This window comes from Haliaeetus leucocephalus, unplaced genomic scaffold (assembly GCF_000737465.1).
Source record: "Haliaeetus leucocephalus isolate CR32 unplaced genomic scaffold, Haliaeetus_leucocephalus-4.0 Scaffold236, whole genome shotgun sequence".
Classification (NCBI taxonomy): Eukaryota; Metazoa; Chordata; class Aves; order Accipitriformes; family Accipitridae; genus Haliaeetus; species Haliaeetus leucocephalus.
Genome location: NW_010972672.1, coordinates 431,995 through 453,341, shown reverse-complemented (window position 1 = coordinate 453,341; position 21,347 = coordinate 431,995). Strand labels below are relative to the sequence as shown.

The window sequence follows — 21,347 nt, the reverse complement described above, 5'->3', positions numbered from 1 at the left end:
ATGCAGGTAGGAAACAGAAACTGCTCAGCTATTTCCAAGAGGTTGCTCTTCAGCACCTCTGAGCCACCTGTAGCTTGGAAACATGGGACACGCTAAGCTCCAATCTCGACCACTCAAGTGCTTTCAGCCTTTAAAGTACTCAAAAAGTACTACAAAGCTCCTGTTCCTCTTTCCAGCCAGCAACCTCATTCCTCCTGTGAATGTGCGATGGGGAAAGTGGTGCGTGCCGCTGGCTCTGCAGTTCCCTGCAGCCGGGGAGCGAGGCAGAGCTGAGCCTTGGGCTGCTCCCCAAGGTGCAGCAGGGTCACGCAGGGCCCCAGACGTTGGTACCAGAGTTCAGAGGTGCCAGAGCACAGGTCAGAGGAGGATGGTTTGGACTGAGACCAGATCTTCAGCTTATATAAACCCAGGGAAAGGCACTGCATATAGCAGCGGAGATGACAGCCCCAGATGCTTCAGGAGCACCTGAAATAAAGCAAGGGGAGCTGGGGAGCTGTGAAGTTTAGTTTCTCTAGCTTGAAAGAAAAGATGTGGTTTTCTTTTATTCAAAAAGCCAGGCAAACTCTCTAAGATTGAGGCAGCTAGTAAATGTACAGGCATACCATCTGCCTGTTCAATTAAAGATTGTCACATTTCTTAGGAAACTATGAGGTAAGGTGGAAGTGCTGTAAGGGAAGCGTTTGTAAGAAGCATCCCTGAGATAAGAGCAATTTGATCATCTCAGTGTGGGTGATGGGAACCACCCAAACCCCCACCAATCCACAATTAGAAAGGAAAACAAGGATGCCAGATCCTATGCAGGTCCTTTGCCTGAGTTACTCACACAGGTGACTACACCCTCAGCCCAAGGGTGCCTGTTACCATCTCTCTGGAGGATCCAGTCACCTCACGCAGGGCAGCTGGTAACTTGGCCTGCAACAAAGGGACAAGGACCCACTGATACAGCTGGAGAGAAACCAGGCACGCTTCAGGGCACGCCAACCCTTTTTAACATTGAAATTCCTGCTTCTCACTGTGCCAGTTACTTCTACACCTTTGCACAGCACGCCTCCGATCCTGCTCCAACCACTGGGCAGGAAAGAGTGAAGCAGGCACCGTCCTCCTTGATAGCAGGGATTAGAGTCCAGGTTTTATACAACCGCTTCAGAGCCGCGGTGGCCTTGCCTGCACGTGGGGCCAATCTGACTGTCTCGTGCTGCCAGAGCAAAGCAGCCATAATCAGACAGTGTCGCCAGTCCCCCGGGGACAAAAAAAAATAAATAGGTGTGGGAGTACTAGTGATCCGAAGTCCCTGCCTTCTGCAGCTGTCCCTGTGTACAAGCCACATCTGGCCCCAAAAGCAGGCTGGGCTTCTGCACAACGGTCCAAGCAGCCAAGGCTTACAGCAGCCACTGTAATGAATTAAACCTGCTGAAGTGCTGCTCTTCCATCATCTCAGGTTTGCAAATCCCCCTCTGTAGCTGAATGCAATTTTTATCTGTTAACTCTCCGGAAGTGGGTAGCGGGAATTGCCTGTGCTAATCTGCAAATAATTCATAAATTCCTCCCCATTTTTCAGTCCTACACAGAAGCACTCGCGGTGCCTGCAGAGCGGGTACCAGGTGGTAAATTACACTGCTATGGGAACACAGAGAAAAGCCAGACCCCACTACCATGACATCCTTATTGCCTAGAGAGCCGTACCAATTTTTAGGGCTTGACTGGAAAATTAGAAAGCAACAAGTCCCTCCTGGGATTAAAATCAGTGCTTGCTATTTGAGGAACATGGAGAAGCAGGGACAGGATCTGGCTGCATCAGGTCTGAGAGACCAGCAATATTATGACTGGGAGTGCTGGTGGAGGAAGGATGCTCTGCTGACGCTCTGCAGGCTCAGCCTGAATGCTCTCCTGGTGGGGAAGGCCCTGAGGCACAGGCAGGGGCTGGTAGCACCATCAGGGATCGGGGGGCAAGGCTTCCGATACTCCAGCCACCCAGCCTGGCTACACAGACCAAGCCCCATGGCTGGATACGTCCCATTTGTGAGCCTTCCTCTGTAATCCCATCAGCCTCTTCCCCAGGAAATGGATGTGCTGGTCAGGATGCTCTGACTCCTGAGCAGGGCGCATGCCTGCAGATGGTGGAGGTGGGAACCACCTGGAAACAGAAGCTGCGATGCTAGCAGGTCCATTCACCTCGTCCTGAGCTCTGTTGGGGTCAACACCAGCAGCACAGCTGTGTCAAGGTGCTGACCCTAGTGGCATCTAGGAACACCTTGAAACCTCGCTGTCCGCAAAAGGTCGTTTCCCCTCCACATTGCAGGGATCAGCGATAGAGCTGTAAGCCTGGCAGCCCCAGCAGGCAATCTTTGCAGGATGAGGCTGGTGCACACGCAGGCTGAGAGAAACCAGCCAGGCAGGAATGAGACAATGCGACCTGCAGAGAGGGGGTGCCAGGCTAGATCTGTGCCAGCATCAGAGCATCAGCAATGGGGCAGAGCCCCGATGGGACTCCTACACCCTCCCCTGTGCCCAGAGAGGGGCTCTCGGCCAGGGACAGGGAAACCTGCCACACCAGCTAGGCACTTACCCACCTGGGGAGACCAACCAGAGCCAAAATCCAATTCTCCCACCCCAAAGCCTGCTTAGAACTTTGGCAAGAGCAGATGACAGCACCATAACCCCCCCTCTGCGTCCTGACCTAAACTGGGGCACCTTTTAGCAGTGAGAAGTTCTGGTTCTTATTGCTACAGCACCTCTGGGGGGAAATATCCCTCTTCTCAAGCCTTCTCACTTTGGCTTTCTGTTGGTCAGTCTCCTCATGGCTCTTTCCTTTGGGTGAAGCCAGGGCCTTAGCTCCACGTGAGAGCATTTGGCAGAGCATTTCAGCCCTGTCCTCATCCCGGTCTCTTCTGCTCCCATGGCCTCATTCTTCAGTGGAAGCTTGGGATCCAGATCTTACATCAGGGCATGGTTGCACCACCACTGCTCTGCTCCCGAGATTACAGCTGGATGAACTTGTCTGGCTGGCCACTGTTTCAGGTCACAACATCTTTGGTGGCAATACTGACTGACGATATCCCCATCCCCTGGCAGCTCCTTCCCACTTCTGTGCTGCATCACTATGCCCTCAGGAACAGCGGCATAACTCTTTGTGGGGCTGCACCATGAGTCACATCAAAGAACTCCAAAAAAAAAAAACCCAAATGCTGTTTTTAAGACAGGATCCATTCCCTGCCCCTGTCACAGCATGGTCTACAGAGCGTGTCTTTATTAAACTCATTGCATTCACTGGGATGTGAAGCCTGGCATGCTCTTGCCAATCCATTGAAAGGCTGGTTGGACTAATCCTTTCTTGCCTAAGAGGGAACTATGGCTGCAAAACCAGGCTGAGATCACATCAGGGAAGCCAGGCATAGAGGACAGGGACAAAGTGGTTTGAAGCTGATGCACCCCAGTTCTGGGCACCCACCAGGTCCGGGCCACCCAAGGGTGCTCGCTGCAGCATCCTTTCACAGAGGGACACCGCAGGCTGGAAATCACACTGGGCAGAGGGCAGCTGCTGCCACAGGGCCACCCTCTTTGCTTCATGCACCACCAGAGCTGCACCACTTGGGTATCTGAGCATAATTAGGCTTAAATAGTGAAGGTGAGCAGCTGCAGTCGCCCCTGCACACTGCCTCCCTTCAGAGCTGGTAGCAAACGGGAGGGAACCAGGCAGAAGCCAAGTGTCAGCAGCTCATCTTCCCCTCTCTGTCCCTTGGCCGCAGACTGAGGCTTCTGAGGTGTTTTCCAAGAACTCGTTTTTCACCTGCTTTGCTGCAGTCTGCAGGGTTGTGCAAGCCTCCAATTGCCCGTGCCCGACTCTCCCTTCACCGGAATTTAAAACTACCTTCCCCACCCTTGCCAAAAAGCTAACAGTGCCCTGTCTGAAAGGAACAACTAAACAGGGGAAAAGGTTGATTAAAGATTGTAAAAACCACTGTAGCATGGAGGGAGACTTGAGTGTTGACACTCATCCAGTACAAATGTCAGGGCATCAGGTGAAACGAGACAAAGTGGGGTCCAGAACAGAGGGAGGGGTTTTTTTCCCTTCATGCCTGGCTCCCTTGTGACCCCAGGGTGCCATAAATTTTGGGCATTACATAAGTTCATTCAAGATGAGGCTGCACATACTCACAGAGCAGCATTCCCTCCAGGATCCCTAAACACAAAGCCATATTTGGCTCAGGAATTCTTCGAACTGGAGAGCAGTAGTGTATGGGAGAAGGTTTCAGACAAGCCTGTTCATACCCTCCTCCCTGGGCATCCCTTCGTGGCTGCTGGAAGAGGAAAACTGGGCCAGGTGGATCTCGATCTTATGTTGTAATGCAATTTTATCTACACGGGCTCTGTCTTTTTTGATGTACTGCAAGTACAACCAGTGACATCCGAGAGCACCTAAATGCCAGGTGGGCTTTGCTGACGGGCAGGTTTCTGTGTATCACAAGCAGAGCACTGCTCACCCGCACTCACCACCCGGAGTGGGGCAGCTTGATCCCAGTGCCCTCAGGAGGCTCTGATCCCGGGCATTGCGATGCCATCCAAATGTTTGCAGGGAGAGCTTTGCTCTGTGCCCAGACACGGGATCTCCCAGGGAGCCCACTGGAGCCTTGGCTGGTTTTCTCTTCCGCAGGATGAAATTCTGTTGACTCCCTGGAGGGATTTTCCTGTCGAAGACACGGACCCATTTGCCCCCCCGGTAAGCTTTGCTCCCTCTGCACTCACAGCAAGTTCAGCACAGCTCAAAGAGGGGAGTGGGGCAGTGTCAGGGCAGCTGCTGACTCATTTTCCCCATCCCCATTCTCCTGCTTACTCCCAGTTCCCAGGGACCCTTCACACAGTCATGATGAAGGTCCAGACCTCTGAGAGGCTGGAGCTGAGAGGGAGAGCTCTCAGCTTGCCACCCCCATAAATTCCCTGGTATTTTCTGTGGGCAGGATGAAGAGAAGTGGGATTTCGTCCTGGTAAGCAACATCCACAAAGTGGGCAGCGAGAAGGAGATCAAGAGGAAGAAGTTCCTGGATGAGCTGAGCAAGAAGGGGTTTGCCATCAAGGTGAGGTGCTGTAGGAGGAAAAGGCAGCAGATACTTGGCTATCTTGCGGTACCCAGCATCCAAGCATGGTTTGGGCTCCTGCATCCCACAAGATGGGAAAGACCTGAACCATTGAGCTGATCACCATATCAGTGCTGGAAAATAAATTTGCTCCACCAGGAGAGACCCCAGCCCCAGGACTCACACAGCCCCTGGCCTTTGCAGGTCTGCCCTTTTCCCTGCACCTCTGGCTCTACTCGCATTGTTCTAACAGCCCTTCTCTTCCACCCACTAGAAAATTGAGGACAAGAAGCTATTTTATGGAGTCCGTGCCCCAAAACAGATCTTCCGGAAATATCAGTGGCTCTTGAGGAACCCCGACAGCAGGCTGCAAAACTGCGATGTCCATCATGACATACCAGTGACCACCAGGTGGGTGCTGAGCTGGACTACTGACTTCCAGCATCTTGCAGTCCCCTTTCTCCACACGAGCATCCATTTTCCAGCTCAGCTCACAGTTGCCTCAGGCTTTTCATTTTCCACAGAAGGCCACCTCCACCCACCATGTGCAAAGTTGCCAGCTTCTCACTGTCCACAGCCAGCTCCCTATTTCTTCCCACCCTTCCTTCTCCCTTCCCTCCTCTGTTTTCCAGGGCCTGGAACACAGGTCTGTATCCCCAGAGCAGCCTTTAACCACAGTTTCTCCTTGCTCAGGATACGGATTGTGAACTTCATCCTGCAGAACACAATAACGCCCGACCTCGGTAAGGGAACAGGGCCAGCAGGGGTGATGCTCAGCCTGGGTCTGCAGTAAGGCTTTTGCCCCATAGCAGGCGCAGGCATCTCCAGCAGCCTCACCACCCCCAGGGACGATGCAGAGGGGAGGAGAAAGCCAGGGTGCAGCTCAGACAAGTACCTTTGCTGCTGCCTCCAGAGGCTGGGGGATTGGGACTGCAGGAACCAGCAACAGCCCTCTACTCCCTCTCCCCAAACCCCTGACCTCAGCTGCCCACTGCCACTCTCCTGTGTCCCCAGAAGAGCTCATTCCTCTCTGACACCCCAGGATGAGCAGAGCAGCACAGGCTTTCTAGCCATCTCTAAGGACCTGCCTAGCTGGCTTGCTCCCAGAGCCAGCCACAACACAGCCTGTGGCAGCCCAGCAGAGTAGCACAACCACAAGGATTAGTGCTGATCCCTTTTGAATAGTTCAGCCTCTCCCAGGCTTTTTTTTTTTTTTTAACCCCCCTCAAAGGCTCCAGAAAAGGTTTGGGGTGATTCTGCCTGGCAGGGAATACACAGGCGCAAGAGCAAAGCTTTGTCTCACTAATCCTCTCCATTCTGCTCTGCTACCAGAGAAGCTGGATGAGCTGATAAAGAAGAAGGTCTTTGAGGCAACGTTTCCCCTGCACGAGGTGAGGCCAAGCACACAGGTGCCTGGGTGGAAAAGCCATGAGAGGTAGAGGAGCAAGACTGGGCGGGGGAAGATTTTTGGGTAACTGGGGCTGCATCAAGACCTCTCTGGATGAAGGACATGACCATGCTCCCAATAGCAGCCTGGGAGCTGGGCTGGGGATTAAGGTTGCCCTAACATTCCTGTGTCTGACCAATGTCTCTGCTCTCCAGAAAGAAGAAGTAAGGGAATTCCTAAAGGAGAAATGGTTTCACTGGAGAGATATATTTTGCGAACAGCGGATTGAGAAGATCAGGTAACACGGGCAGAAGAGGCACGGCAGATCCTTCTAACCAAGAGGTCCCACTTGAAATCCAGATGGCTTTATGCCCTTTGCCAGGGTCCTGTGTTTTCTTTTAAATCATTAGTTTGAACCTGGCTCTTCTCGCACATATTGGGCTTCTGAAGCCTGCAAAGTTCTTAGCCTAAGGGTTATCCCTGTGGCACCAAGCTCCATCTGCTAATTTTGCAGCATGAAACAACCCCCGCATCGGCACGGTTTTTAATTAGCTGTTTCATTTTCAACCACGCATTCCCATGTTCAAAAGGAAGGCGAGATGGGAACAGAGCATCAGTGCAGCACATCCAGCCTGAGGCAGAACTTGGGGCATTAAAGGCAACAAGGGCCTCCTATAACCACATTAAAACTCAGGGAAGAGCACAGCTCTTATTTTAAAAGGGGAAGAAAACTACCTCTCCATGGTCAGGGGAAGAAGGGCAAAAAGAACATGCTATTTAATAAAGTTGTCAGTGGGCTCTGTTAGGGAGATGAGATGTTAAAATGAAGATGTGCTCTCCTTCCTTATATGTTTACTACAGTTCACAAGTCTAGCAGAGGCACTAGGGACTCTTGATGCCTCCATGGTGCACAAGGTCAGACAACTCATCATTTCTAAGGTCAATGCATCATGACTTGTTGCTGTCATGGAAGGATTTAGGGGCCGAGTATGAAACTGGGGCAGGGGGAGCAGGAAGTGTTGGGTTTTTTGTTTGTTTTAAACAAAGGTCAGGGAGCACATCACCACCTTTGACTGCTGGTAGAAAGTTAATTCCTCTGGAGCATAGGAGCGGAGGCAGGTCCATCAGTCAGTAGTTACCATCATTTCTTACCTATGCCCCCAATCCTCTTCCCCACACCAGAAAAACTGGGATACTGCCACCATAAGAATGAGACATGAAAGCATTGCAGGGAAATAGCTGAGCCCAGAAGAAATTGCTCTGGTTTGAGAAACATTGCACCCTGCAGCCACCTCATCATCTTCAGGCCCAGTGTTTCTAAAACTGTTCTGTAGGTACTGATTGCAACTTGATCTCTCAACTGTTCCCACCCTTCTTGCCTGGCATATGGTCAATCTGACCACATGCAGGCATCTCCCCTTGAGTTAGACCCTCTGCACTCCCTTCATGGAAAGGCAGAAGCAGCACTTGTGGGACCGTGCCCACTTCATAGGGAAGTGGGCATCAGTGAGAGTGGCTCTCCTTGTGGCATATTAACCAAGGGGAAGGAAAAAAAAAGGGGGAAGAAAAAAAAAAAGAAATAAAATCTCACTCCTTAGTTTGCATCAGTCACCAGGTTGACTGAGAACAGGAGAAGCTTCTCACAGGTTTCTCTAAACTTCTGCAGGACAGCGTGCCCTGCACCATGCAGTGTAGACCAAGGCAGCCCCCACAACGGCCTCACGTTGCTCTCCATCCTGCGTTCATCCCTCAGCCAGAGCTGTGCTCTCAGCGCGTCTTTGCTGTGCAGCCCCACAGTGACATCCACAATGCACTTCACTGCATTCCCATGCCGTCAGAGCACAAGGAGACCCAGCTATCTCTCCTTGCACATGCTGCTGCTGAAATCCCCTGGGAAATGCTGCACGCTTCTGGTTCCTCCAGCTCCTCTACTCAGTTGAGCTGACCCTCCCAATCCCAACAAAATCCCCAGACATGCAGACAGCACTGCCCCTCCTGGACCTGATATCCTTTTGGGAGTGGAAGAGCGTTTTCTAGCATCCCCTAACAATGTGGTCTCTTCCAGTTGCTGCAAACCACATCTCACCTTTCCTTCTAGGTGCTATTTTGGTGAGAAGGTGGCCTTGTACTTTGCCTGGCTGGGCTGGTACACCTACCTGCTGGGAATTGCTGCAGTGGCTGGACTGGTGGTCTTCATGGCTGGGATTACTGTTTTCAACTCCAGCCAGGTGAGGTAAGGCAGTTGGGAATGCCAAACGCGCATCCCGTTCACAAGCCTTTGTTATGCATGCCCCTTTGAGCCACTGTTATTCCCCTTTGCTTCCCTCTATACCTTTCTCTCTAGCAAGGAGATCTGTGAAGCCAGTAACATCATCATGTGCCCGCTCTGTGACCAGAAGTGCCCATTCTGGCTCCTCTCCGACACCTGCACCTACGCCAGGGTAGGTAGCCCTGTTCCCAAGACAGGCTCAATGCAAAGGGAGACACTCCCAGCTTGTGCTGTTCCCACACCACTAGAAAGAAAAGCCACCCCAGCAAACTGGCTACAACACACAGGAAACCTCCACTAACCTCTGTAATAAGGAGGAGGTATAGCCAGATCACAGTCCCAGTGTCCATCCCCTTCCTGCATTTTGTCCTCCTGGAGCACCCCGGCCTGTCTCAGGGGGGACCAGGGTGGCAAGAGGACTGCTGAGCACAGAGGCTTCTCCCCAGACCCCGAGGTGCCACAGCCCCTGCACCCTGCTGCTCCCATCACGCTCTTCCTTGATCTTCTCCAGGTCACTCACATGATTGACAACGAGGGGACGGTTTTGTTTGCCATGTTCATGGCGATCTGGGGTAGGTGTCAATGTCTTGGTGCCAAGCACACACAGCTTGGAAAAGGGACCAGCCCACTGTGCCTTAGGGGGAGCGTAGGTGGAGGAAAATGGGACACCAGCACAGCTCCACCATTCAGGAGCTTTTTAGTCCTTATCTCCTCTTCCTCCAGGGCCATCAGCTCCCCTTCCAGACAAGGCAAGGAACAAAATCACCCCAGCAATTTCCTTCAGCTCCCCAAACACTCCTTACCTGTCCTGCCTGAAAGCTTTTACTCCTTCACCCACCCTCCTGCAAAGCATCTAACAGCCTCTCTAGTCAGGCTTTTCTAGCACCAGCCTGTAAGTGGTGGCAGCTGCAGGAAGGAGGGACCACCAGATCCCTTATTAACCTTCCCAGATTTCTGCTGTGGACACAGGCCACTGGGCCATGAGCTGCTATGATCCCATCACCATATTAGCTACACATCTCATTTGGCTTTACTACAGCCCTTTCAGCTACAAACACCACTGCAGGGGTGGGCTGGGCATTTCACCTGCAAGACCATGGTCTGAGCAGGTCACGGACATGGTCTTGCGTGTCACTATGGGCTGGTTTACATGGGGAGAAGCTCAGGAAGGTCAATCCAGATTAACAGAAGAGGTGGTTGTAAATGTATTTGTAGATGTGTAGCCACGCTGGGGTGCAGTCCAGGATACCTATTCCACTTGAAAGGTGTATTTTTCATTAATCCAGAATAACGTGTCTGGCTGGCACCACATAAACATGCCCACCACAGCAGAACAGCCCTGATGCTTACTCTTCTTTATGCCAAAATTCCTACAGACACTAGAGCTGGCCTGACTCCCAGTGAAAACTCACCCGCACACCTCCATCCCCAGCCCCACGTGGGGCCGAGTGCTCATTGCTGCATGTCCAGGGTCCTTCCCGGTTGCTGAGATGCAGAGGTGGCTGCCTGTCCTCCATGGGCCAAGGGCAGTCCAGGCTGATTTGCCATCAGGTTGGATAGTAACATGACTATCCATCCCACTCTGCGGGACAGAGAGGTGACTTTGAGAGCTCCTCCAGTGTCACAGTGCTCTATCCTTCCCCCCACAGCCACTGTGTTCCTGGAGCTGTGGAAGAGGAAGAGAGCCAATGTGGTCACTGACTGGGACCTGTACAGGTGGGATGAGGAAGAGGTGAGGATGTCATCTTTCCTGCCTAGTGCTTCCCTTTTCAGGGCAGGAGTCAGCCGGACCTACAGAAAAGACACGTCACAGGGACCCCCTTGCCCAGCTTGATTCTCTGTAGATGTAAACATCTAATGGAGACACTTAAACAAGCAGCAAAGCCAACATCTGACAGTCCTAGGAGAGTCCTGGGAGAGACGGAGCCCTCCAGAGACTGACGCAGATGCTAACCACTTCTCTGCATTGCTAGTCACCTCTCCACCTGTACAAGGGCTCGAACTTAATCAGGATTGGACATGCTGTTGTGCGTTGGGTTGCATGTTCATCCCTGTTGTTCTCTGGTGCTGCTCATCCCATATGCCCATTAACACAATGACCCCTGGACTTCCCACTACTTGGGCACAGCTCTGCTGCATCCTTTTTTTTTTTTTTTTTTTTTTAAAGGAGGAGCTGGCTATGGAGCTGATCAATAATTTGCAACATGAACCCCGGCGGTACCAGCACTCCTACTTCCGCAGCACCATCATGCTCCTCTTGGTTCTGGTGATGGTATGTGCCAGGGTGACTATAGGAAGATCTGATTTAAGGGCACATGGGCTTTCCTCCTGATCCCTCCTTACTCTGCTGCAAGAACAGCACCTCAGTGTGTCCTATGGATAGAGCAAAGGCAGAAACCAGGTTATTAGGGCAGGTCCACGCCCATCACAAGGATCCAGTGGTATCCCTATGCTCACACCTTGCTGTGCTGATGGGAGAGGCCAACCACCCCTTGAGGATTTGGGCTGAAGACTCTGCTCTTGGAAGGCAGTGAGGATCAAGGCAATAACACAGAGGGTAGGAAGAGGCAAACCCTTGATGCCCTCATTTCTCCACGTGGGCCAACAGAGACAGTCTAGTCGAGTAGTTCAGGTGGAGACATCCACCTTATGAACCTCTCATCCTTAAGTGAAAAGCACAGGCTTGCATTTGAGGCCAAGGCCAGATGAGCTCTGGTGAAGGGAACCAGGGTTTGAAGGGCTGGTGGTCCTCAGGCTGGGGTGGAGCACATGCCCTCCATGCACAGCTTCTCACCACCCCACCGCCCTCCTCCACAGATTGCCGTGCTGATTGGCATTGCCCACGCGCTCATCATTTACCGGGTGATAGCAACGGCTCTCTTCACCCAGAGCAACTTTGAGTTCCTCCGCGAGCAGGCCAACACGATGGCAGTGATGACAGGGGCCGTACTGCACTACATCACCATCGTCATCATGACCAAGGTGTGGAGTGAGACACAGGATGGGCAGCAGGTCTTCTCCTTGCTTTTCCACCATCAACCCTCCCCTCACATTTTATACCTCTCTCCTGCAGGTCAACAGGCACATGGCCCTCTATCTCTGTGACCTGGGTAAGGGAAACTGGGGGCTGTCTCCCACCTGCAGCGCTGAGCCACCCAGCAGTACCCAGGGACCGCAGCACAGCACCCCCTTGGTCCCCAAATGCAGACAGGCTCCTGGCCCGTTCCCTTCCTCCAGCATCACAAATCATCTACTGGGCAGCTCTTGCCATGCAGGTCCCCGTGGGAGGCCAGCAGCCCTCCAACACACAAGCTCATCTGTGGCCACCAGGCTGCCAGCTGGCTGTCCCACAGCCATGTTACACTTTGGAGGGGCAGCCACCCTACGGGGCTGAGACCTGGCACGAGCAGGAATCCACCACAGCTGCAGGAGAGCTCTCAATATGGTTTCCCTCCCAGCTGAAGGGCCCCTTCTCCCCCAGCTCACGGCTCTGAGGGACCTCCCTGCTTAGCTGGGCTCAGCTCCATCTAAGGGCTCAGGGGAAGGGCAGGGAAGACTCCACAAGGGGCAGACACCCTTCCAACCTTCAAAGAACTGCTGTGGCATCCAAGGGGGAGCAGGGCAAGGTCCCACCACTCTGTGACCAAGCCCCTGCGCCTTGCTCCCTTCCCCAGAGAAACCACGGACCTTCTCCCAGCGTGAGAACAACTTCACTGTGAAGATCTTCACCTTCCAGTTCTTCACAAACTTTTCTTCACTCATCTACATAGCCTTTTTCCTGGGACGGTGAGTGGTGGCTGGGAACCCAGGGGAGAGCAGAAGGGAGCCTGGGTTTGGGGCTTACCTCCCCAACTCTCCCCAGGGTCTAGGGACAGCCCAGTCCTTCTACCCACCTCACCAGGCACAGGGACCCCATTTGGGACCTCAGGAGGGCCATGACTTTTCCCCGTGGGCATGTTAGATGGGGGAGGCCCCTTGCCTCTCCACCAGTGCCCAGAGGATTGTGGCCTCCATCCTGCGCCTGGATGTTCATCCAACAGGGGTGAGCAGCGGGGCTCAACAGGTATCGCTGTTGTTGCTTCCTTGCTCAGGATCAACGGCCATCCAGGGAACTATGTGCGCATTGCTGGCAAGTGGAGGCTGGAAGAGGTGAGGGACTTGCCATGAAGCTCTCTGACTCACACCACAACTCCTACTCTGCCTTTCCCTACTGCCCAGCAAGGGTCTGGGAATCTCAGCCTCCTCCTATAGTACCTGCCTTGGCCAAACAGCCCCTTGGGCCAGGCCACCCTGCTTGCAGAGCACAACTCCTCTCATCCCTTCGCAGTGCCACCCCAGCGGCTGCATCACCGACCTCTTCATCCAGATGGCCATCATTATGCTGCTCAAGCAGACCATCAGCAACGTGATGGAGTATCTCATCCCGTAAGCTTTCCTCCAGCCCACGGAGTGCTCACTGGTGCTCCTGCACATTCAGGACAGCTTACGAGCTCTGACAGAGAGTAACCCTGGTCTTTGGGCCAAGAGTTCCTCCTTTTCCTTCCTCGGGTCTCCAGGGCTGTCACTGGCAGCAGTTCAGCCCTGCTGTCCTCTCCAGGTAGCCGTACAAACCGCTCCCTCCCCTTGCAGCTGGATAGCCCACAAGCTACGCAAGAAGCAGCAGCGCCCCAAGAAGAGAAGCATGATATTAGGAGAGGAGGAGGAGGAGGCCGAGGACCCCTGCAAAAGGCAGTGGCTGAGCAACTATCAGCTCAAGGAGGTCAACATCTTCAGCTTGTTTGATGAATTCTTGGAGATGGGTACGTAGGGCAGGGGGTCGAATGAGGTGGGATGCTGGGTGCAGAGCCACGTGCCCTCCTTGCCTGGAGAGAGCCTGATGCTGGGGAGCCCATACACAGGCAAGGGAGAGCTCTGAGACCCAGCTCCAAGCCCAGCCCTGCTCCAAGAGCTCTGGCACACCAAGGAGATCATTCCCAAAACAAAAGAGTGCGGGCAACTGTGCTGGCTTTGGGCACCTGCCTAGGACCTTCCTCTCCTCCCAAGAGTGCCAAGGTGATGGCTGTAACCCCAGGGCGGTCCCTCTGCCTGGCTGGCTCAACCAGTGCCCTGTGGGGCCCCCCCAGATCCCCCTCTCCGACAGCCCTGTGAGAGGTGGGTGTCCCCTGTGGGGGTGTGGGATCCCCAAGATAGGTCTATCTCCCCCTTTCACCTCTGCAAAGCCCCTCTGACACAAGCCACAAAGCAGAACAAACCCAGAGAGAGGTCAGGACCCTGCAGGATGTCCCCTCTGCTGTGGCTTCACACCAGCACCCGGCATTTTCCCCCTCCACAGTGATCCAGTACAGCTTCACCACCATTTTCGTCGCTGCCTTTCCCCTTGCCCCACTGCTGGCATTCTTCAACAACCTCTTCGAGATCCGCCTGGATGCTATCAAGATGATGCGGCTGCACCAGCGCATGGTGCCCAGGAAGGCCAACGACATCGGTGAGATGGGGCCCAAGGAGCACTCTCCTTCCAGTGTTGATGCTTATGCAAATGGTGCCGGCACTAAGCCCTTTCTCCAGTGTGAAGCCCTTGAGCATCCATCCCTTTGTCAGGGACTGGTATCACTTCACTGTGGAAGTAGAAGAGCACAGGGAGAGCTGTGGGTTGGGGAAGGAGAAGCAATTTCAGACCCTGCAGAGGCTGAAGGGCAGCTTGAAGGCCTCCTTCCTTGACCTCTTCTGGCCATGCCAAACCTGTCCCTGAGCTGGGACTTGGTCTGCAACGCTGGAACGGCAGCAGTGAGCTGTCAGAGGGGCCTCGCTGACCGCTCCTTTCCCGCAGGAATCTGGCTGCAGGTCTTGGAGGCTGTCGGCATCCTAGCTGTCATTGGGAATGGACTGGTGATCGCCATCACATCTGACTTCATTCCTGTGCAGGTCTACAAGTACACATACAGCCCCTGCATGATGGAAAACAGCACGAGCGTGGAGTGAGTGCTGCCAGCCGGCTGCTCGCAGCCCTGCCTGCCTCGGTGCCACCAGTGCAGAAGAGGGAGGCAGCTGAGCGGTCCCCCACAGCAGGGTGGGGGGAAAGGGGAGCAGGGAAAGGTTTTCCAGATGGCACCACCTTCAGCATCCCAGATGGCCTCCCACTCACATCATCCCCGTGGTGGGTAAACTGGTACCCCTGAATGAAAAGAGCACCATGTAATGTTGGAGAGCTGCAGGACTGCCCGGGTGCCTGTGCACACTATCCCCTGCCCTCCCCCTTTTCCTCCAAGCCTTGGCTCACCAGCCCAGTTCAGTCAAACTGGACAGAAGCCTCAGAGACATTAATTTCCCCCAGGCTTTGTACAAATGGGTAGCTAGGGAGGGGAGGGAGAGCCCCAGATGGGTGCTGGCTTCCCCAAAATGGGAGGCTACAGTCTGTAGTCAACCATACTACTAGTCACCTGAGAAGCCACACAGCAGGAAAACTGTAGAAACGAAAGCTGCAGATAGACAGGCTTTGTAGCAATCAGAGGCCTTTGAGTCCCCTAGAAGACACAAGAGCTGCAGCTCTTGGTTAGGGCATGCCACAGCCCCCCAGCATGGCCATGAACCAGGAGCACCCACCTTCACCGCTGGGCCAATGTGTACAGACAGACATGATCTCTCCCCCCCTGCAGCTGCTCGACCGGCTACATCAACCACAGCCTCTCCGTCTTCCGCATTCAGGACTTAGAGCCATACACAAAGCTGTCCGAAACGCTGCCAGGCTTTCTCAGCAACGAGATCAAGGAGTGCAGGTAACAGCAGCCCACGGCCATTGCTCAGTAGCATTCCCCCCACCCCTTCCCCAAGCCCCTCACTGTGACATCCAGCCTGCAGCTGGGGAACGGGCAGGTGGTGGAGCAGGGCTTGGAGGCAGCCGTGCCGAGGAAGCTGCCAGGGCTCCTCTCGGACCCCCACGGAGGGAGCCGAGGCAGGGCATGATGCCCGGCACGGGGGGAGCCTGGGCTGGCACCGATGGGGCTGTGCTGCAGGTACCGGGATTACAGGAACGCCGATGACTACAGCTACACGGTCCAGTTCTGGCACATCTTCGCAGCCCGGCTTGCCTTCCTCATCCTCTTTGAGGTGAGCACCCAGGGAGGCAGGAGGAGGCTGGGGCAACTGGGGGGATGGCAGCAGGGGGAAACAGGCTGGGTCCATGCCACTCCCACAGGTCACATTAACTGGCCTGGAGAGCTCCTCACCACCTGTGGCGGCTCCTTTTGCTTTCTGCAGCACGTGGCTCTGTGCGTCAAACTGATTGCAGCCTGGTACATCCCTGATGTCCCCCAGTCGGTTAAGAATCAATTTCTGGACAGAAAACACAGCAACCTTCGTAAAGATCTGAGGTGGGTGATGCCCTGGAAGGTGCCCGGGGCTGCTGTGCTCAGAGACGGCACAGCATCCAGCAGGAGTCCTGCCTGGCCGCAGGATCCATCTGCTCCACAGCCCCACGATCAGGCTAACAAACACTCACCACCGCAGGCATGGAGAAGGTGGGGCCATGAGCTCCTGCCCTCAGGGCAGCTCCTCCATCAGCCTTGTCAGGGTAGCTTCTCCCCCAGCTTTCAGCCCAGCCTCTACTACATGGGACCTACAGCAGAAAATGTTCTTTCTAAGATGAGCTGCATTACCCATAAATGAAGATCCATCTCCCTCCATGCCAGTGGCCTTGCACACTAGCCCAGGTGCCTGACTTTTAGGAACTCAAGGCCAGTGAAATGAGTCCCACCTGAGGCAATTCAATACTAGTGCTCACCAGAGGAAGCATCTGCTTGGCTTTGGCTTTTCCTTCAGAAAAAGGAAAGCTCCAAGTTAAAACAAGGAGCAACTTTGCCCAAATTTTCCATTTAAACTTTGTTTAAAAAAAATCAAGTATTTCAGCTGGAAACAGAACCAATGTAGCTGAGAGCCATAGGGCGGGCCGCCCTGGTGCTTCTTTCCTTCATGGACTGAGCCCTGTGTTGGAGGACAGCTCAGACTGCCCCTCTTCACAGTCACCTTGTCCCAGCTGCCACCCCAAAATCCAAGCAAGAGCAGAAGTGAGTGGGGCTCAGGAAGCACCACGCTGCCACAGTTCAGCTTTCAGGCTCTGGCTTCCCGTTGACGGAGGGATTTCCCACAAACAGGGATTTTCCACAAACAGTGTATAATTCTTTCTCCATTTGTTTCTGGCAAAAGGCCCTGCTCCCACTCTGAATATTTTTCCACACCTCCCCATTGCTTCCCATTTCGGACAGTTCCCTTCCACAACGCCCCTCTCCTTTCTCCCCCAGCGTGATGGAGTACTCCACCGAGGTGTAGCCACCGCCCACCGAGGAGAATGAGAAACACGGACTTGAGCCCCCCTCCCCAGCCTGGCAGTGCCATGGATGCAGGAGAAACCACCGCAGCACCATCTGTGGAGACGGGCCATGTGTCCCGGCTGTGACCAAGCTTGGACTTGAGCTGGGAAGCGACAACATGACGGTGGCTTCGCAGGAGCAGGATGCTTTTCAACTTGCATGGCTGCGAGAAGGAAGTAAGTTGTGGCAGAGCTGCGGGAATGGCGCCTTCCCAGCACGCCGAGAAGCTGGGGAAGAGCTTTGGCACTAGGGACAAACCACAGTGCAGCATCCAGCCGCTGTCAGATGTCAGGTCTGCAGGAGGATGACCTGGCTTCCTTGTCAATCATTGCCTTAACATGCAACTCGGCATTGCAGGAAAAGCCAGCTACCTCATTCCAGGTCCCCTCTCCGCTCTTTTTTTGCACTTTGGCTTCTTTTTCCTCTGCCTTCAGTGACCTCCCTGCTCTTGCACCGCTGAGAAACTTGAGTCCTTCCTCTTTCACCACAGCCAGCACAATCCTTCTCTTGGCACCACTACCACATGGCTGCAGCTCCAACCTGCTGTTTTCACGGACGTTGGGAAAAATCCAGTTGTTAGCCTGGCTGTGTTTTGCTCCAGGCTCAGCCGAGCCTCTGCATCTGCCCTAAGCACACCCGACAGTTGTGCCTGGCTCAACTACCATGAGCAAAATGGTAAATAAACATAACACCCATGCGGACACAAGTGGCCAGATCTTCAGCTGCCGTTGAGTCACTGCATTCACACTGGTATCATTCCTGCCTCCCTCCTTTGCCATCCACATCACCCAAAGAAATTGTCCCCCCCCCAAACCTTTTTTTGTCTTAATGTGGACAATCAGAAAAGGCTGGAGCTGGAGTGTCTGTGCATAGCCCAGAGCTAGGGCTGTGCATGGGTGCTGGCTGGGGAGACACTGAAAAGAAGTTGGCGCTTTGGCCACACACAGTGGTAAAACAACCTGTTAAATGTGCTGGGGTAACAGAAATACTGAGCTGCACAGAAAATCCCGAGCAATAGGGCTAGCAAGGGTCATCTCATGCTCCAAAACATGAGCTGCTAGCCTAAACCCGAGCCCCACCACCCTGACACCAGTGCTGGCTGCAGCTGCTCTCTTCTCCCTACAACTGCAGACAGAAGGGGGTTTGTCTGCAGTGGAGCACAGGGGTTACATCCCACGGCTGGACTGGTGTCACAGCCAACGCTGCGACTTTTCAAATATATGTGCATTCCCAGCCTCTTAGCTTTGCTCTTTGCCAGGTCTACCTTTAGCGAGTCATTTACTGACTCCAGGCAGAGTTATTTGTGCATAAGGAACAAAGTCTTTGTTCATCGCTGCCCAGGAATGATAACGTGCCCTCAAACACATGACTCTTCGCTCAGCTTCGAGTGCACAAACAGCCCTTTGATGCCCTGTGAGATTCCCCACACATTACATCAGGCAGCCTCGCAGAGCTGGGTTTGCAAATGTACAGGGAAGAAGCTTTTCTCTTAATTTTTCCAAATTTCAGTTAATGAGGAAGGCAGTAGCATGGGACAGGCGACCGCAGCTTGATTTCCAGCTTTCTTATGGTCCGTGTAAACTCCAGGGCAAATCCACTGACTTTCAAAGCTTTAGAGTATTTTTTCTTTATAAGACCTGGAAAATTCTAACCAGTTTGTAAGTTTAACCTCAAGCTCCACCCTTTCATCCCCTCCTCTATAAAATGGCAATAGGTGCCTCCCTGTGTTGGAGGTGAATTGTGGGGATAAACTGAATGAAACATGGGAGTTAAAAGGGTGCCACAGCGTGAACATGTGTGTGTGCACGTGTAACAGCTGTGACAGGCTCCCTGCGAACTCAGAAAGATGCATATAGGCAAACATGAGCACCAGAGGTCAGGAACAACTATTTCATTAGGGCTGATTTGTCTTGTTCTGTAATTAAAAGTCAGACTGGCCCAAGCCCCTGCTGTGACTAAAGCTGTACTGCTGTACAGAAGTCTGCACAGTGATGCTTCTCATAATGAAACCAGTTCTCACTGTATAGAGCGCTGTGAGCGCTGCATGTGTCACAAGAGGCCACACCGCTTTCAGCTCGCTTGAAGGGTCAGAGCAGCCATGCACCCGCAGAGTCCTCGGCCCCGATTTAAGAGCAAAAAGGCAGCACTCACTGTGCCTCCTCGGAGAGGAGCAGCGATTGTGATTAAAGGTCTGTTGCTAGGTGGCACCTCATCCTGTAGCAATATTCTCATTTCTGGGACTTGGAAGCGAAGGTTTCGTATTGTATCAATGGCCTTGGAACACAGTCACCTGGCATCTCTAAGTAGCTTAAATTTAATTAGCTTCAAGCTGTTAAATGCATTGAGAATTGGCTATTAGCAAGCTTGCACTACACAGGTATTTTCATTCACCTGCTAGTTTGCAGGGAGCCATTCGTGCCTCAGCAGTGCCCGCTCACCTCGGGCTGGGGTGCGGCAGCAGGCAGGATGGGGTCACAAGCCCCGATGTGGCGCAGGGTCTGAAGACAACAGCCTCAGCTCAAGAGCATTCTGTCGGGGGAATTCAGATGCAGGGCTGGGGGAAGCCACCTCCTTCCCCAGAGACATGCTGACCCCAGCCACTGCCCTCCTGGCAGGACACAGCTCTGTGGAAGCACAGGGCAGGCGCACAGCTGTTCTGCTGCAGAACCTGCAACGTTGTCAGAGTCCCCCGAGGGTCCCACCACAGGCACCTCCAGGAGGTGGTGGGTCCGCAGGGGCTGAGGCCAGCCACAGGCAGGAGGTGATGTGCCTGAGTCAGTACTGCAGAGAAAGGCACCAGGGTTAAGTCAGCCTCAAAACTTCACTCCCGAGAGCATGGAAAGCCACTATCTCGCAGGGAACTGAAACAAGCTGTGCTCTCAGCCCTCCGGCTTGCTTTGCCCTTTCACCACTGCAACCAAAACCACCTCCATTCTTTCTCGCTTTTAACTTACCTACCCACAGGAATAACGCTGGTGGATAAGAGGTTTTATCAGCTCCCAATTTGCTACCAAGTCTCCTCACGCTGTTACCATCCCCTGGACCTGGGCTTGTTCCTTGGGATCCTTTATCATCCCACAAAGCCAACTGGTTTACACTGGCTTTTGCAGCCCATACATCAAAGTGACTGTGGTATTGTGGATGACAGAGCAGCCCTCCCCAAAAGAGCTGCTTAAATAGCTGCTGCCCTGAACACACACACAGCTGCCTTGCTGAAGGGCACAGGACCGAGGCCATTCCCAGAGCACCAGCCCTCCAACAGGGCTCCCGCTATCCCATTTTTTCCCCCCACAACAGGTCAACAGCACCAATATTTGACATAATAACCAACACGGATTTGGCGTCGGGGGGTGTTTCTCCTTGTCAACAGGCCCACAGACCTGCCTGTGACCTATACCTCTGTGTGTACAGAAAAAAAACCCAACATAGATATGTTGCAAATATTCTGGTAAAGAAATAAAAATTTAATCACATAGAAGAGTTAGGTTTGCTTAAGAAGTAAAATTGTGAAGCATAATGTATAGGATTGTTAAGTTTGAAATGTAGCCATAGAAACTTTAAGAACTGTGTTATGCGTGACTATTGGAACCTTAATATTGTTAAAGTTTGAAATAGCTAACCATAGAAACCTCACCAGGAAGTTACTGGTTTTTCTACGTTTTGTTTCAAGAAACTAAGGAAACCGTCATGGACACCAGTTTGCTGCTTGGAAACCCCCTTACCCGTCCCATCTCGATTTGAGTAGCCGAGATTCCCATCAGTAGAGCTAAGGGTAACTGACCAATGATTGTTTTTAAATAAGAATATTGATAAGGTTATATAATCAAAGGACCAATCGTTATAAAGGTTAAATTTAAGAGCAAGTACAGTATGCATTTTTATGTAAAGCGCTTATGTAACAATGACCTGACAGAAAAAGTCTGTAAAAACTGATGGATTTTGATACTAAGTGGGACACGCCTTTGGAGGAGCGATCCCCCGTGTCCCCAGCGCCGCAATAAATGAAGTGCCTGCTTCTTAACTTCACATTGGTGTTAAGGATTCCGGATTTCGGTAACAGAAACACTTCACCCAGGGACAACAGGCCCTACCGGGAGCTGTACACGCTTTGCCAGCGCTTGCCTCCCTCGCCCCTAAGCTGTCCCTCACGGGGTGGAGAAGGCCCCGGCGACGCTCCGACCCCCGACCGGCGTTATTCAGCCCCCGGCAGCCCCCGTTTCCACGCCCGGGTTGAAGCCCGGCAGTTGCCTGGCGCG

General features: G+C 53.2%; 2 protein-coding genes across 2 annotated transcripts in view; both read left to right on the top strand.

Moving 5' to 3' along the window:
* Positions 1–17,050, top strand: ANO9 (anoctamin 9). The gene is made up of 23 exons (XM_010568072.1): positions 1–6; positions 4,652–4,717; positions 4,956–5,072; positions 5,347–5,483; positions 5,766–5,815; positions 6,405–6,463; positions 6,675–6,757; positions 8,558–8,692; positions 8,804–8,900; positions 9,240–9,300; positions 10,378–10,460; positions 10,896–11,000; positions 11,546–11,710; positions 11,802–11,838; positions 12,403–12,514; positions 12,820–12,877; positions 13,056–13,153; positions 13,358–13,527; positions 14,061–14,213; positions 14,556–14,703; positions 15,382–15,501; positions 15,739–16,095; positions 17,023–17,050. The coding sequence occupies exons 1-23, from the start codon at positions 1–3 to the stop codon at positions 17,048–17,050; spliced, it is 2,445 nt and encodes an 814-aa protein (XP_010566374.1).
* Positions 17,051–17,209: 159 nt separating this feature from the next.
* Positions 17,210–21,347, top strand: part of SIGIRR (single immunoglobulin and toll-interleukin 1 receptor (TIR) domain) — a 10,777-nt gene continuing 6,639 nt past the window's right edge. Inside the window, exon 1 of the mRNA XM_010568071.1 lies at positions 17,210–17,267. Coding sequence (XP_010566373.1) covers positions 17,210–17,267 — 58 coding nt within the window. The remainder of the gene's footprint in view (positions 17,268–21,347) is intronic.